This window comes from Podarcis raffonei, chromosome 8 (assembly GCF_027172205.1).
Source record: "Podarcis raffonei isolate rPodRaf1 chromosome 8, rPodRaf1.pri, whole genome shotgun sequence".
NCBI classification, from domain to species: Eukaryota; Metazoa; Chordata; class Lepidosauria; order Squamata; family Lacertidae; genus Podarcis; species Podarcis raffonei.
Window position 1 is genome coordinate 83,126,898 of NC_070609.1, and position 17,600 is coordinate 83,144,497.

Below are 17,600 nucleotides of genomic sequence, written 5' to 3' on the forward strand. Positions count from 1 at the left end.
GAAACACAGTTTGTCTTAAAATCTGCGACCTTTACCAGCCTGTGGCAGGATGCACTGGGCAATCACGTCACGGAGCTTTTCCAGGGCGACATTGGAGTCTTCGCTGCTGTTCTCAGGATCGTGGATATACACGCTGTCCTTCGGTTTCGTTCTGTAATGAGACAGGGGAGAAATGTGAGTGCCCCAAGCATCAGGGTTGCCCACAGCCTCCTTCAGCTAATATCAGGTGGGAGTTCTGGGTTCTTGTTTTGCAAGAGAGACGTTAGCCGCTCATGAAGAAGCTTGTGCCGGAGGTAAGGGAGCGACCAAGACGGAGATTCCTTGCCTTTGAGCTTGTTCCCTCCTTCCACACTTATTCCATCTTCTGGGATTCCCCACCACTCCAGCTCCCTGCCAAGCACATATTTAGTGGCTGTGAAGAAATTCTCCCAACAGCATCATGCATCCATTACTGCAGATTATGATGAAGACGTTGAAAGTAAAACAATTTCCCCTTCTTTTTTTAAAAAAGCTATCCTCTTCCCTTTGCTGTTCACCCCTTTCACTGTCTTGTTGGGCAATGGGGCTGGAAGAAGAGCCTCAGAGAAACTATTTCTCCTTCCAGAAGGGAGCCACCCTCAAGAGCAAGACACCATCCCAACCCCCAATGCCCATGACTTTCCTAGCCCCAGTTGTCCGCTTTTGGGCAGGTCCCCAGCTCCTCTGCTATAGCAGTGGAGGACTTGTGGCTGGGACCAATGGGGGCTGGAGCCCAAAAACATCTGGAGAGTTGCAGGCTCCCCATCCCTGCTCTGGAGGAAGCGGAAGACCCCCAAGACCGGTGCCTGCTGTGTGTTTCAAACAGGCCACACAGGCCAGCTCCTTCCCAAGGACAAGTTTATTGCTTTAGCAGATTTTTTATTGGGGGGCCGGGGGTTTGGAGCCTGCGGCCATCCAGGTATTGGGCTGCAGTTCCCACTCATGCCTGACCGCTGTCCATGCTGGCTGGGTCTGATGGCAGCTGGAGTTCAACCATGTCCAGAACGCCACGAGTTCCCATCCCCACTCTGCAAGGCTTCTCTCACTATTCTTCCTTAATAAGCATTTGACTCTTTTCAGCTCTTCCTTCCCCTGTCCTTGAATGGCCCCCTCCTGTAGCCTTTGCTTTGGGATATTTACCCCAGCAGCTTCCTCTTGCGCAGGATAGGGTTGTTGACAGAATGGAGGGGCTTGAGGCTGACTTTGAGATCCTGGATCCTCATGTTGGCCAGCTGCTCTGCGTGTGCCTGCTGAATCCCAGCAACCATTGCCTGGTACAATCAGGGCGGGGCAGGGGGCAAGAGAGAAGAGGGAGGCAAAGAAGTCACAAGTCAGGTTATGAATTAACGCACAGAAGTGATAACAGAAACCAACCACAAGAGGAGTGTTAAGCCTGAGTCAGCACCTGCTTCCTGAAGGCCACAGAGAGATGCGACCCACCCCAAGGGATACAGACCCCAAAATAAGGTTGGCTCAGAATGATCACTCAGCAGCCTAGTACAGTCATACCTCGGGTTACAGATACTTCAGGTTGCGTTTTTTTGGGGGTTACGGACGTGCCAAAACCTGGAAGTACCAGAACAGGTTACTTCCGGGTTTTGGAGGTCGCGCATGCACAGAAGTGCTAAATCGCGCTTTGCGCATGTGCAGAAGCACCGAATCGCAACCCGCATGTGCGCGGACGCGCCACTGCGGGTTGTGAATGCTGTGGGTTGCGAACGTGCATCCCGCACGGATCACGTTCACAACCCGAGTGTCCACTGTATTTAGATTACTTCTTGACAAGAGGGAGCGATTTACAAAAGCCTCTAACTAGAAAGCGCTTGGCATGAACTTGCCATGCAAGGTTTCCATCAACAGCACAGACAGACAGCGCTTGGGTGAAGAATTTCAGATCTCCTGGAAGTGGGCTCCGTAACAGCATGGTCAGCTGTCAAACATCATTTTGGAAGCTTCAAGGAAATATGACAACCTGCTTTGGAACAGGGATGTGTTATTAGAACCACACTGCCATCGGTGCTCCAGTGTCTGCCCTGGCTCTGACATCCAAAGCCCATTGGGCGGGGGAGCAGCAGCCACAAGAAGATCGCCTCCTCTCCTAAAATCAAACTCGGATTTTAAGACAGGGAGTCTTAAACTCCTGAGAGTCCTGTGCTTAGTCATGACTTTAAAGGTGCTCAAAGAAGTGACCTTAGTGCAGGCTTCCTCAACCTCAGCCCTCCAGATGTTCTGAGACATCCCATCATCCCTGACCACTGGTCCTGCTAGCCAGGGGTCATGGGAGTTGTAGGCCAAAAACATCTGGGGGGCCGAGGTTGAGGAAGCTTGCCTCAGTGGCTGTCCCTAAGCTCTGGAATTTCCTGCCCTTGCAAGCTGCCCAGCAGCACGCATGGGTTGCCTAGGATTATGAATCTTTGCTCTGTAACTTGACATAGCACCAGGAGGGACACCTCTTGGTCCAGGTCTCCCCAACAGCAACAGCAAATGCCGCAAGCTGACAAACACTCCAGTGTTCATGAGGACAAGTTACGTCATGTATGAAAAACCTACCTATAAACCATGTGTTTCCAGGGGGATCCAGAACACTTTTACGTCATCTGGTGGGGTTTTATTTCCTTTGCTTCAGATTTAGGAGCTCAACATTCACCATCCATGCCAGCTCAGGAAATGTGGATGTTTTGAATTATATGGATGTGTCCCCATTTCTTTCTCTTACTATTTACTGCTTGTTTGCTTTGTGTGTGGTATGATGCAATAGCCTGCTACCACACTTTTGGGTTGTTAGTAATGTTAATAAAGGCAAAATTAATTATTTTATTAAAAAGAAAGAAAGAGGAGAAGTATTTATCCCTACTCACAAGACGCTTGGGAGAATATCGCCACTGCAAATACTAGCCTAGACAAGTAGATGGGCCTGGGATAATTTTCTGCTGACCAATGTTTCTTGAGCCTTAAAAACAATCTATTTAGGAGCAGCAAGAATACTTATTGCAAAGTATTGGAAGACACAAGAATTACCCACCTTGGAAGAATGGCAGATGCAAGTAATTGACTATATGGAAATGGCTGAGATGACTGGCAGAATCTGAGACCAGGGAGAAGAGTTGGTGGAAGAAGATTGGAGGAAATTTAAAATTTATTTACAGAAGTATTGTAAAATGTATGAATGCTGATGACATTGAAATAAAATGAAGGGGTTCTAGTAATAAGAGATAAAAATTTGAAATTATAAATTTGGGAGGTAAAATATATAAGGACAAAGTAGTAGGATATGAATTTGCTGAACTAATTGTTAAAAAGGGAGGCGTGAGGAAGTCAGGAAAATAAGTTAATTGAAGATGAATAATTAGAAAAGAGTGATTTGTGTTTTTCTTATTTTAGGTTTTGTGTGTTGATTGTTCTTTTTTTTCCCCTTGTTAAATGTTTGTATTTTATGTATTGTGAAAGTTTGTATTGTTGTGTTTTATATTTTCTCTGTGTTTTTATTGTTCTACTTTTCTATTGTTAAACTTAATAAAATATTATTTTAAAAAAACAAACAATCTATTTAGGAAAGCCAAAAATAGTACAAACCTTGTCCATCATTAACTGGGCAGAGGGCAAAATGTTATCAAGAGCCTCCGTGGAGTTCAGCCAAGGATGATCCAGGACACCTTCTATTGTCAACCTTTCCTCCGGCTTCACCTTCAGCAGCCTAGGAGTTTAAGGAGTTATAAACATCAATCACAAACCCACCCGTTGCCTTAAAAGATGCACTCCTATCCTGTTCCATTTTTCCAAGTGTGCCTTTAGACTTCATAAAACCCTGAGCAGCTCAGCGTCAGCTCTTCTCCGATTACCATCTTCATCCTCCTTCACAGAGTGAGCTCAAGTTGTCAATTCGGGAGACGATCACCTACAGAGAGGCGACATCCATTGCGTCCTGGTGCCCTGTGCATTAAATGGTACTGGCCTCTAACTTCCATCAGCCCCAGCCAGCACGGCCAATGGTCAGGGACGGGAGCTGTAGTCCAACAAAACCTGGAAGGCACCAGGCAAGGGAGTGTGGGTTTATGAGGCCTCTCATTAAGAAGGTAATAGCGAACCATCTGTTGTTTTTAAGTTTTTATGATTTTATTGTTTTCATAGTTGTAAACTGCTGTGATATATTTTCATGGTTCAACGGTATATAAAGATTTAAATAAATAATCAATCCCTAGAAGTGACCAAGACACTGATACTGTCCCTCACAATCCACCACAGGAAAGTGTTCAAGCATATTTTAGAGCACATTCTGATTATGAAGGAAAAGGATAGGAAACCTCTCCTGTGGGCCTTGTTAGGACCTTCCCATTTGGCCCACAAGACCATTTTGGCCAAGCCATACCCCACCTTCTCCACGGTCAAAGATACTTGTGGCAGAGACCGATTTATGCCTGGGAAGTAGCCACTATGTGGATGGAAGCCTCCACCTGCTTGTATTAGCTGTGACACCCCCCCCCCAACAAGCACTACAGGCAGCTTGACTCACCCACCTGGGAGAGTTTTGCACAACCCCCTGGTGATGGGACTTACTTGCGCACCATGTCTTTTGCCATTTCAGAGATCTGGCTCCATTCCTCCTCTGGAAATTCAAAGCTCCCGGTCATGATCTTCTTCCGCATGTCCTTGGGAATTGTCCGACTGTGGTGCTTAGAGTAGAAAGGTGGGTAGCCGCACAGCATCACGTAAATGATGACACCCAGGGACCATAAGTCACAGCTCTGGGAGAAGGATAAAAAGGAATCTTAACTTTGTATGGAGCATGACTTGAGAGGGTTGGGATGAAGGAATAAGGGCCCCCCAAGCACCCCCAAGGGACGCGGATGGTGCTGTGGTCTAAACTACAGAGCCTAGGGCTTGCCGATCAGAAGGTTGGCGGTTTGAATCCCTGCCACGGGGTGAGCTCGGTCCCTGCTCCTGCCAACCTAGCAGTTCGAAAGCACGTCAAACTGCAAGTAGACAAATAGGTACCGCTCCGGCGGGAAGGTAAACGGCATTTCCGTGCGCTGCTCTGGTTCGCCAGAAGCAGCTTAGTCATGCTGGCCACATGACCCGGAAGCTGTATGCCGGCTCCCTCAGCCAATAAAGCAAGATGAGCGCCGCAACCCCAGAGTCGGCCACAACTGGACCTAATGGTCAGGGGTCCCTTTACCTTTAAGCACCTTCTTTATGTGCCCCTCCATGAGTGGTTTGGAGGCTTGGGGCCTTGTCAGTGGTAGTCCTCTGGTTATACAATGCTCTCTCCAGGAGGCATGCTTAGCACAGTCTTTATCTATTTTTGGAAACCAGGCAAAGGCTTTTTTCTTTACCCAGGCTTTTACCCTTGCTTTGAAGGGATGCACTGTGATCTCTTTTAGTGGGGTGCAATCAGTAAACCCCAATTTGTTTAGCTGTATAGCTGTGTTTTCAGACTTGCACTGGATGTTCTTAACCCATTTTAGCACAAGTTGCTTTGGGTGAGAAGCAACTTTCAAATATGATTAATGCTGACAATAGATGTGGCTGTGTAAATATTCCACACTGAAGAAAGAGGCAAACTCTGCACTGGGGAAAGTCAGATGCAAGTCTTGCATTAGGCAAATCAATGCATACAACAGAGTCCCCCCTTTCTTTTTCTGCACAAATGTCTCTCATACAATGCAAACAGGTGGCAGAAGAGTGTTTTTAATATACACTAGGAAGAGCTTGATGGTGGGAGGAGAAATATAACCGAGGGTGTACATAGTTCCAGGAAACTGACTGGAGGTCACAAAAGAATGGCATGTAATCATGCAGACACACATTTCCACTCCCTCTTCCCTATACACAATTATAGTAATAATAATAAAATTTTATTTCTATCCCGCCCTCCCCAGCCGAAGTCGGGCTCAGAGCAGCTAACAACAGTAAAATAATACAACATTCTAAAATCATTTCAACTGATTTCTGCTGCTGGTGTCTGCAATGTTTAAGTCATTTCCCTAACTTGGAGGGCAAAAACCTGTGTTTTAAAAAGCAACAACAACAAACCACAAAAAAATTGATGCCTAACACTGCAGAATTCCATACCAGCCATCATCTTCTGTGCCGGGCATAAAATTCCCCATGAAAAATTAGGCAAATGGAAAGACAGCTGCTGGGTATTCCTGAAACACAGCCAAGGACACTTGGGTTGAGAAGCATACCTTATTGTAAGTGTAGGGCGTTGGCGAGGTAGGAATGATACCAGATTTCTCTTTCTGATGCCTTCTCTGTGCCTCTAGTACCTGCGGGGGGTGGAGGGGGAACATGGGCAATCTTTAGACATTAACAGCAAAGAGGAGAGAGAAACATCAAAGACACACCTTTGTGATCAAGAAACATTCACCATAACCAGACCCTGCTGCAAGGACTGGGAGCAGGGAGCAAAGCTAGCTGGTTACACTGGCTCATAGATGCGTCTGATGCTGCTTTCACAAGGAATTTTTAAAGGCAAGCTTCTCACGTCAGTAGCTGTCAACTGTTCTTGCAATGCTGCTCTCAAAGATCTCAGAACAAATAAAAGTTGTCATTGTACTGGCATATAAAAGCTGAAGTCCATGAATGGTAAAAAAAAAAAAAGTTTGCAAATGTCTGCTTATTTATTTTGCTTGCGTTAGTTATAATGGCAAAGGGGTTATATAACACACCAAAACCCTATTCCCTCGGAACACTGTTCGGCCTCCCTCTTGCCTCCAAAATTTCAACAAGCACTACTGACATATTTTCAGATTTTTACCAACACAGGAGCTAGAAAACTCAAGATTTTATTTATTTATTTATTTTTAATGTGAGACCAAAACTCAGGTTGCCAAAGCTCAAAAGAAATGCCTAAGATTTGTACACTGACACCCGGTCAGAGGGCCTAGGAACAGAACATCTTGAGCGGCAAAATAGGCTCATATGTGCTGCATATGTAATGTTTTGCATATTGCAACTACTCTGGTCAGGGCTGTCAGCCAGAAAGTTCTCGTGCACTAGCACTCCCTATTGCCCAAGTGCCATTCAGGCTTGTTGGGCCTGGACAGAGAACTACCTGACAGGACTTCTAGAGCATGGGTGCACAACCTTTCAGAATGCAAAGGCTACACACCAGCCATGCAAAAGTCAGAGGTTTCTAGACACCCGCCTGCCCACTGATTCAGCCTCCGTCCAGGCAAGCAAGAGGCATTATTCAAGGGCATGTTCCTGCCAGGCAGAAGCACGCAGAGAGGGTGCAGAACAGAGCTGGTGATAGGTATGGCCAATGAAGAAGTTGTGTGGCACAGGAAGAGTCCTGTGGCCCAGATAGGGAGGTTTAGATTGGGGGATTTCATTTTCAGCAACCAGGCCCAAGGGACTGCCTCTGCAAGATTCTTATGGTGCTTACTCTGTTGTGTGCAGACTCATGTTCCATTACAGCATACAAGCATCAGAGAAATTTGGGAAGGGATGACATTCAGTTCAGGCCAGAGTATAGTCAAACCTCGGTTGTCGAACGTAATCCATTCCAGAAGACCGTTCGAGTTCTGAAATGTTTGGCAACTGAGACACGGCTTCCAACTGGTTGCAAGAGCTTCTTGCACTCAGCTGGAAGCCGTGTCGGATGTTCGGGATCCAAAACGTATGATAACGGAGGCATTTGGGAACCAAGGTCTGACTGTACTGGGAAGATCTATGTTACAATTATGATTATTTATTAAACTTATTAGTCACCTTTTCTACAAAAGCAGCCCAAGGCTACTTCTAAGAATAAGGAAACAGGCAAACAAACATTAAAACCAGCAAAGGAAAAATATAAAAGATAGGCTTATTTTTAAAAGCAGGATTAAAACATCCCACCCATTCATGGAGACCACAGATAATTAAAAACCAAAGGCCTGGTGGAAATGTTTTTGCCTGGTACCTAAAGGCAAGCCTCTCTTGGGCAAGTATTCCGAGAGAGAGAGAGAGAGAGAGAGAGAGAGAGCGCCATGACTGAAAAGGCTCATTCTCATGTTGCTATCCTGCAGACCTGTGGAGGGGACACACAGAGTCTCAGATGATGATCACAGGTCCAGGTTAGCTCATATAGGGGCCCTTGTGGTACTAGGATCCACGTAAGGCTTTATAGATCAAAAGCAGCACTTTGAATTGGGCCAGGAAATTAACGGTTAGCCAATGCAGTCATGCCAGGATTAGTGTTAAATGCTCAGACCGCCTTGCCCCAGTGAGCAACCTGGCTGCCGAATTCTGCGCCAGCAGCAGTTTTCAATCATCTTCAAGGGCAGCCCCACGTATAATGCATTGCAGTAATATAACCTAGAGGTTAGCAGAGCACAGGCAACAGAGGTTAGTCTATCCATGTCCAGAGAAGACGTGTAGCTGGACCACTCTTGGTGGAATCCATCCTTTACCTGAGGTGCTACGTAATACGGAGTGAACTGCGGTGTCATCAGGTCACCCTGGTCCACCTTCGCAAATCCAAAGTCACACAGCTTCACTGGGGCATCCTAAAGGCAAGCAGCAAGGGACACTTGAGAGACGGGTTCAATCCCAATTTCACCCCTTTCCCCTCGCGCACGCATTTCACACTCGGCAACAGAAGGTGGACAAAAGAGCATGGCTTCTGCGAGAGACATTATGTAGGAACTGGGGGTGAGGGGCAGGGATCACACGGGCGCTGAGGGCTGTGATCCTGAATGGGAAGGGGGGGGGTAAAAAAGCTAAGAGGCAAGGAGTTTGCTGGCTGAAAGGGAGAGGACAGAATACCGTATTTTTCGCTCCATAAGACACACTTTCTTCCTCCTAAAAAGTAAGGGGAAATGTGAGTGCGTCTTATGGAGTGAATGGCGCTGCACAGAGGGAGAGTTGTGCAGCGCCCCTTCAGTGAAGCGCCTGTCCTGGCTTCTGCCTTAGCTGCATGCAGCCTCTTCTGGGCAGGGGGAGCCTTCATCCCGCTGACCTGAAGAGGCTTGGCGTGTGGCAGATGAAGGTGATTGACTACATGGGCCTGGCAGAAATGACGAGCAGAATCCGAAACCAGGGAAGAGAAGCAGCGGAAGAAGAATGGAAAAAATTTAAGGACTATTTAAAGAAATATTACAAAATTAATGAAAGCTAGAATGATGTTGGACCAGAAAATAAATGGTTACTATTAGTAATGGATAAGATAAGGAGAATAAGGAAGATTAAACTAAATTAAAATAAGGGAAGATTTGCTGAATAATTGATTAGAAATTGGAATACAGAAAGGGGAGGCATGAGGAAGTCGGAGAAGAAAGGTATAAGAAAATAAGATCTGAAATTGTACTTGTTTTCGTTTTTGTTTGTTTGTTTGTTGTGTTTATTGTATTGTATTGTTATGTTTTTGTGGTTATAAAAAAATTCTTTAATAAAAATTATTTTAAAAAAAAAAAATGAAGAGGCTTGGCGTGGCTGTCCCAAAAGCCAGAACAGCCAGAGGCTACCCCAGAAGCCAGATCCCTCTTGCTGTTCTGGCTTCTGGGATTCAGAATACTTTTTTTCTTGTTCTCCTCCTCCAAAATCTAGGTGCGCCTAATGGTCTGGTGCATCCTATAGAGCGAAAAATACGGTAACTAGGGAGCTGGGAAATGGTTAGAATGGAGGGAGGCAGCAAGAGGCCTAGGAAAAGAGGACCAAGGCTACAGAGGAGGAAAGGGGAAACTCATACAGGGCCCAGGGACAGAAAGGGCTGCTGCTGGCCGGAGGGACAGGTAATGTGAGTTTGGGGCAAAATGAGAGTGGCCATTTCACATTCTGATTTGAACTAACCAGCAGCATAGCTGATTTAACAACACCAAAAGTAGCAAATCTTCATCTTACCAAAGAATTATCCTTGAAAAGAAGGTTCTCAGGCTTGAGGTCTCGGTGCGCAATGTTTAAAGAATGACAGTGTTGCAAAGCCAAAGCTATCTGGAAAGAGGGCACAAGGAGTCAAAACACAGTAACCAAAAGGCTCTCATTGACATGATGGCATCTGCACTTAAAAAAAGAAAAGGAGCACAGTAGATACCCTCAGCACCACCACAGAGGGTGTCCCTTAGAATGGCTCAGGAGGTCAAAGGAAAAGCAGCTGGAGATCTGGGATGGAGACACAGCACCACAACTCTTGACTCTGGGCTCAGTCTCTGGGCTCTGGTTCTGAGATCACAAATCTCCACCACATCACCCCCACCCATCCTACCCTTTTGCATGTACTGGAAGACTATGCATACATGTGGGGAATAAAGACAGATCCTGAAAGCACACTGCTAAGGGCAGGTGGAGCATTTCTTCAAAAGGGTTGTCTGAGATCTGGCAAAACAAACTGCTGAGCAAACGGCAAAGAGGGAGGTTTACTCCCGGGGCTGGGGTGGGGAGAGGGCACACATCCAGCAAACAGCTGTTTCTGCCTTGGCAGGCTGCTTCTATCAGTCAAGCCATCCATCCCAGCTTGAGGCAAGAAGCGTCTACACAGCAAAAGGTTCCTTCTGTTTTTACAACACAGATTCTCATGGTTTGAGGCAAGCGAATTCCGTCAGGGAGGGTGCAAGTAGGAAATCAAAGCAGGGTATGCAAAACCAGGCTTAAGGCGGCCTGCTGCCTGGGCCCTTGGGGAATGTTTTCAACTCCTGCTTTCACCTCTCTGGGTGTTTAAGCTGATGAAGTGCAGCAAGCATTTCCTAATCTTCTCAGCAGACCTGAGCAGGGACCTCTTTGCGTTTCTGCAGAGCCACAATGGGGGAGAGGAGGGAACACCACAAAAGCCCACCTTGCGACAGTTGGAAAAGTTGTGCTTGAAATTGCCTTGCCTTGACCCAGGGTCAACCGGAAACATTAAGAGAAAGACACACACACCCATCCCAGCTTGTTGCTAATTGCTTTCAGTTTCCAAGACTAAAGTGTTAATCCGACTTATTAAAAAACATTTTCAATAGTACAATTGTATCTCAACAGTGGCCCTTCATTTGCTGTTAACAGGCCAACTGAATCTCTGAAGTAATTAAGTGATTAAGTTCTGCTCAACCCTGATGTTTATGTGCAAGATTTAAAAGATGAAGGCAGGTGACAGAAGATTTACTGCCTTGTTTGCAACTTGCTATGGGGCCAATCACCAGCTCCAGCCACGGCTGACCACGCAGCAACCACAGCAAACCACAAGTCTACTATGAAACACAATGACTGTTTTTGAATGGCAGACCGCTTAGAACCAGAGCAGGATTAAGGGCACCATTTAAAAGGTGCAAGTTGAAAGCAAAGATCATTCCACCTACGTTCAGTGCTAACAGTTTCAATTTTGTTAAGGGCATATTTTGAAATTAAAAAGAATAAAAACCAAAAGGTGGCCAATTTGTTCTGCAGAAAATGTCAGGCTAAAATGCACAATTAGCTCCAAGAAAGAGAAAATTATGTAAATATTTTTATTAATATAGGAGGTAGCAGGCCAGTGGGCACACTATTCTCCACGGCATTCTTTTCTGAAAACTGAGGCTGCCGATGGTAAAAGCATGGAGTGAGACTTGGAAAAGCTGTATATATGGGCTCTGGAATGGGAATTACTAGAAATTTTAAAAGTTGACACAAAAAACATCATTTATACTTCTCTGTCCATTCACAACCAACCTTGGATAAAACCAGGCACTCTTGAGCTAACACCCCATACTTCTCAAGATAGGCAAGGAACAATTCAGACAAAGTCAAGCATTTTTAACTTCCACAGATTCTAACTGGAAATATGATGAAAGTTAAAAAAGGTAAAGGTAAAGGACCCCTAACAATTAAGTCCAGTCGCAAAGGACTCTGGGGTTGCGGCGCTCATCTTGCTTTATTGGACGAGGGAGCTGTTTTTCCGGGTCATGTGGCCAGCATGACTAAGCCGCTTCTGGGGAAACCAGAACAGCACATGGAAACGCCGTTTACCTTCCCACTGGAGCAGTACCTATTTATCTACTTGCACTTTGACGTGCTTTCGAACTGCTAGGTGGGCAGGAGCTGGGTCCAAACAACAGGAGTTCACCCCGTCGTGGGGATTCGAACCGCCGACCTTCTGATTGGCAAGCCCACGGCTCAGTAGTTTACACTACAGCGCCACCTGCGTCCCCATGATTAAAGTTATCTCCCACTAAATCAACAGGACGTACACATAAGAAATCATAGGGTCATAGAGTTAGAAGGAACCACGAGTCATCTAGTCCAACCGCCTGCAATGCAGGAATCTTTTGCCCAAATGCTTAAATTCAGCTGTATTAATATTCTAACTACATATATTTAACCTTGTGTTTCTGAAAAGAAAACATCATTTCGAAACAGTATTTTAAAAGTAGTTGTCAACCTGTCAAAATGGGTGGAACTAGATGGAAATATAAATGTTATAGCATTCACAACCATCCCTTTGGGGCATCTACCAGCGAGACTCTTTAGTGAGTCTCCATCACATGCAAGTTGGAGGCGAATTTAATGATGCCTTTTACCAGATCCACAATGAACAGAACTCTGCTCACGCAGGATTAAACAAAAAAAAACATAAAATCTTCGCAAATCTTAGAATTTAATGTTTTGCCAACAAGTTACTTTTCTGGAAAGAACTCTCCCTGAAGAAATTATCCTGCGTTAGATCAGAACAAAGCACTGCAATTACATTGCGATGAAAAAGTCGCAGCAGAAAACACACAGAAAGAACAAAAGGTGGATTCACGGGTAACACTTCATTAGAACAAGAGACACGGCACCTAGAGACCTCCCACCACCCCAAAAAAAAGGTAGAGAGAAGAGGTCACCCTGTCACCAAGGCATATAACCATATTCCTTAAAAAAAGACCAGCAACACAAATCATGACAATAGATAGGAACAAGCAACCACATCAAACATGAATACAAAAAATACATGCTCGTTCCCAGAAGGGAAACTGATTTATTCAGCTTTGTGCTACAGTATTTCTCAACCTGCTATTCCTTGAGGACCAGACTACAGTCGTACCTTGGTTTTCGAACAGCTTAGTTCTCTAACGTTTTGGCTCCCAAACACCACAAACCCAGAAATGACTGTTCTGGAAGCCGTGCTTTGGTTTCCTAACGTTTTGGAAGTCGAACGGACTTCCAGAACGGATTCTGTTCGACTTCCAAGGTACGACTGTACTAAGAAAGGGCTGTCTCTCTTTGGATACTTCATAGGACCCAAAAACAGCTAGTTCTTCCACTGCTCAGAGACTGCCCACATCTCACAAAGGTCCAGGGGTTTGAGTTTCAAGACTTGCTCTCACAAACTGCACACTGGCCTGCTCACTAGGGTAGGGCCTACATGGATCTCCAGAGTGTGAAGAACTGGAAGAGTCTCAACTGACCCAAGACCATGCTTCTGCCTTGAATTAGGGGACCCTGTGCTGATGACACACTTCGTCATTCTTTCTTCAAAGGCTTTGTAGCGGCTATGATAGCAGGGAATTCATAGCTATGTTAAGTTTACCCTGAGTAAAGGGCCCACGGATAAGAATTTCATTAATATCTAACCCTATCCCTGTGATTTTTCTTCTTTATTTAAGAAGAAAATTCTTTATTTCTTTATCTGCATAGACTAGAAATCCCCAAAACTGCGTGCTGCAAGAGAATAAATTCAATGTTTCTTGGAGCTCAAAGCATCTGCCAGCAAAATAAGCTGCTTCCTCCATCCTTGGACAAGTCATTGTTCAGGCCTTGCTGCCTGCCCATCAGCCTTTGCTGGAAGCAGGTGATTATGCCCAACCTGACACTGCAAAATCACCTCCCATTCACCCAAAGGAGGCAGCCCACTCAGTCTTTACATGAGTAACTGGTGTCGGGCAGACCTCCTCTTCAGAACAGGGACCTGCAGAGGCAGGTTTGAATGGGCTCTGTTAAGGGAAAATAATTCTTGTCCTCATACACCCTAAAAAAACAACTTTGGGAGTGCAAAGGATGAAGTGTTCCTCCAGTTTTAACTCAAAAAAGAGAAAGGCTGTCCAGGAGATCATAACAAAGCAGGCAATCTTCTGATTAGATCAGAGGGTTGTTTTCTTAAAAAGCTTGCTGCTTGCCCTCCCAGTAAAATTGTCAGTTATTTTATGGGCTGTTTCCTCCCATGCTTTTCGCTTAGACAAGGGCGGGGTGGGTGTTGGGGGTGGGTGGGGTTAAGTTAAGAACTTGCCTGCTTTGTTACTTGGCTTGCTTGCTTCTCAGTAAAGTGCCGATGTTGGCTGATTCTGTGAAACAGTTCTCCCCCTTCCATCATCTCCATTACAATTAGGAGCCGAGCCCTGTTTTAAAAGTATTCCAGTTCGTTATATGAAAAAAAAAAGTCAAAACGTTAATAAAAACTAGAGCTAACACCCCACACTTCAAACCAAGGCAGGGTCTGAGACAACTTGGCTCTATTGCCCAGTTCAATATTAAAGAGAAGGTGATCAGTTTAGGATTTGGGAATTCCAGCGAATCTGTTCTTCTGGGCATCATTGAAAGAGAAAACTCCCGAAGAGTGGGGAGCAAACTGGAGAATTTTTCTCCAAAGGAATATGCACATTAATGCTACCATTTGCCAGCTGAGGTTTGTGCAAGCTTGTGGCAAGTGACAAGTCAAGACAGCTCTAGCTCCTGTTAATTCTGTGAGGCTTGAGCAGGAAAACCTCCTGGCAGATCCTGCCCTGTGATCTTTTGCTGTTCTGCCAGCCTTGATGGCACCCAAGATGCATCTGAGATGCTTTGCCTTACCTCACAAGAGCACTAGTTTTTTTTAAAGAAAACGGAAAGCCATCGGCTATCTCAAAAAAGGGCCGCTATCTATGCTGCACACACCCCAATGTCCTGAACGCTGGGAACCAAATGGCTAAGAAGGAGACCAGCTGCAAGAAAGAAAAATGTTGACATATTCTGAACAATACGTTTGTCACAATGGAAAGGAAGGCACGCTACTATGAAAGGGGTGGGGGGGACACGAGACATATGGCAAGTTGCAGTTTGCTTTGGATAAAAGGCGGTTTTTAAATTCCAGACAGAATTCCACACCGTCGAAGCCTGATTGTAGAAAGGATGCGGTCAGAAATCAAACCACCTTGCTAGAGTCTTACCTTGGACTTGACTCGTGAGGGAACTGCACACTGTTCGCATAAACTTCGATGATCTGGACAATATTGGGATGTGTCGCGCACATCATGTGCAGCCGGACCTGATGGAGAAGAGAAGACAAGTTAAAATGCAGCCATGCTCATCCGCCTTAGCTACTGTCTCTTTGCTTCTCCCCCACCCCATTTTTATGCCCCTCTGCCTGCGGGCAGAATTAAGGTCAGCCTGAGGAGCACTGCCCCTCCTGAAGTTCTTACCTCCGATTCTTAAGCCCATGAGAATCAACTTAGTTTAGCAATGAGGGAAGCACATCAGCCACATGCTCAGTTCTTTTTCCAGTTTATACTGGCTGCCTGGCATGTTCTTGATCAGCCTTCCCCAACCTGCTCACCTCCAGATGTTTTGGAGAAGAGCTCCCATCCTGGCTGGGACTGAAGGGAGTTATACTCCGTAGCATCAGGAGGGCAGCAGGCTGGGGGAAGGCTGCCCTTGCATGCACGCCAGTATTTTTAAAGCCAAGATAAGCCCATGCTTAGCCTGAGCCTTGGGGTATAGGGTAGAATCAGGCAAGAGGCAAAGGAGCACGATTGTGCCGAGGAACAACAAGGCAATCAAGGCTGGTTGGCAGAATGCAAGGCACACGTGGGTGCTGGCTGGCTAAGTCTGCAGAAGACGTCAGGCAGGCAAAAAACAAGGAGGATTACAAACAGGCAAGCAAAGTAGATACAGCAAAGCAATGTTTGCCAAGAGGTCCATCTGCTCTGGGAAGTATGTGGAGCAGCCTGCTAAGCAGCCTCCCCTGCTTCCTTCTGGTGAGGTGCTCAGAAGCTGGGCTCAAGGAAGCTGATCCAAACTGCAGGGCTTTCAAGGGTCAACAGGGCAAGGTTGAATAACTTTCTTGACGCAGCAGAGTTAGCGAAGGGGAATTGAAGAAATAAAGAAATGCCTCTGAGTAACTCACCACGAGCACCCATGTGTGGGTTCGTCAGAAATCTGGGACTACCTCCAAAATTTCACCCACATTCCAGCAACGAGTAACAGTCTATGGGGGAAACTGTGAGACAGGAGCAGCCCCGACTCCGTAATCTGGATATCATTGCCTGCTCCACTTCCAGGTCTGAGTGGGGGGTTGATTTTCAGCCCAGCCCAGCCAGAACCATCACTAACATCAGTACGGGTGGAGAGCAATTTCATCAAGCTTCCTCCTGTGTGGAATCTTACTGCCATTAAGGTAGAACCAGAGCAAACCTCAGGTGTGGAGTGAGGAATTCTAGGGCATAAGGCATATATGGGCACCACAATTTTAAGAAGGGTGATAAAGGGTCTGGAAACCAAGTCTTATGAGGAACGGTTCAGGGAGCTGGATATGCTTAGCCTAGAAAAGAACACACTGAGAGGAGATATGATAGCCATCTTCAAATATCTAAAGGGCGGTCACATGGAAGATGGAGCAAGCTCGTCCCTTGCCAAAGTCACCGACAGATAAAAATGTCTTCAAATTGTGCCCAGCATCACCAAGGAAGTGAAATGCCCACAGGGTAGTAGTTATTTATTTATTTTTTAAAAAATGCATTATGCTTTATTTTACATTGTAAGCCATGCTGGTTTTATTTGACATGGAAAATAGACAGAAAATTATTAGACAATTAGGAAATCACAGTGGCTCTAAATAAAACAGCAACCGTCCACATATATTTAATGGGGTGTGTTAAGGAGTGCTTCTTACTGCTATAAATTGTTTTAGGATAACTGAGTGGGCAGGGGAAGAACACACAAGTGGAGCAACAGATCTATAGAACATTTTTCAAGAAGAGTGGACTATACCTCATTTCTAGCTTTAGGGCGATCGAGAAGGATCTTCAGTGCAAACCGTTCTTGAGACGATTTTTTCATGCAGACTCTGTCCAGATAGCAGCAAAATCATTTGGTTAGTGGGGAAGCTATAAAGAAGCTACCGACATATGAATGAATTCCTCATTTGAAGACAGAGTCTAAATCTTTCCCAATCTAGACTCCTGCATTATTCCCACATTAATGTTTGGAGATAGTATGTTGGGAAACATCCATTGAACAGGGCACAACATCCTGCCTGGAAGCCACGGCATCTCCCCACACCTGATGAACATAGGAAAAGTCATTTGATTGGTCAGAACCCAAATATAACCCCTGCCTGATCCATGGTTCCTAAAATAAAAAAGAGCTACTGGGGCCACAGCTAACTTATTTAAGTAGCTGGATTAAAAAGTGGTTTATGCTCCTATGCATGAGCACAAAAGCAGTCCAAAACAATTTGGAGGTGTGTGTGACCATGTCTGAAAGTCACATTTTGTTGTGATTAAACACATAGGAGAATGGCATTTTAGTGCATTTATTTTAAAAAAAAAACATTGTAAAGGAGTCCTGTGAACTGCTGGAGTTATGTACAGTTTGTGCAAATTGAGGATGGGAACCTTATGCAATAGTGGGACAGAAGCCTAATAAATAAAAGCATTAAAGATGTGTTACAAAATAACTTTGTTTTGACACAAACCGAA

At 45.4% G+C, this 17,600-nt stretch overlaps 1 protein-coding gene across 2 annotated transcripts in view; it reads right to left on the reverse strand.

Moving 5' to 3' along the window:
- Positions 1-17,600, reverse strand: part of MAPKAPK5 (MAPK activated protein kinase 5) — a 28,533-nt gene that overhangs the window by 6,075 nt on the left and 4,858 nt on the right. The window contains exons 3-12 of one of the 2 annotated variants that reach the window (XM_053401228.1): positions 16,891-16,966; positions 15,072-15,169; positions 14,156-14,264; positions 9,841-9,930; positions 8,412-8,507; positions 6,204-6,284; positions 4,573-4,760; positions 3,592-3,712; positions 1,159-1,289; positions 30-151 (exon numbers count right to left, since the gene is read on the reverse strand). In XM_053401228.1, the coding sequence (XP_053257203.1) occupies positions 30-151; positions 1,159-1,289; positions 3,592-3,712; positions 4,573-4,760; positions 6,204-6,284; positions 8,412-8,507; positions 9,841-9,930; positions 14,156-14,264; positions 15,072-15,169; positions 16,891-16,966 (1,112 nt within the window). The remainder of the gene's footprint in view (positions 1-29; positions 152-1,158; positions 1,290-3,591; positions 3,713-4,572; positions 4,761-6,203; positions 6,285-8,411; positions 8,508-9,840; positions 9,931-14,155; positions 14,265-15,071; positions 15,170-16,890; positions 16,967-17,600) is intronic. The other variant, XM_053401229.1, reaches the window with a different exon arrangement.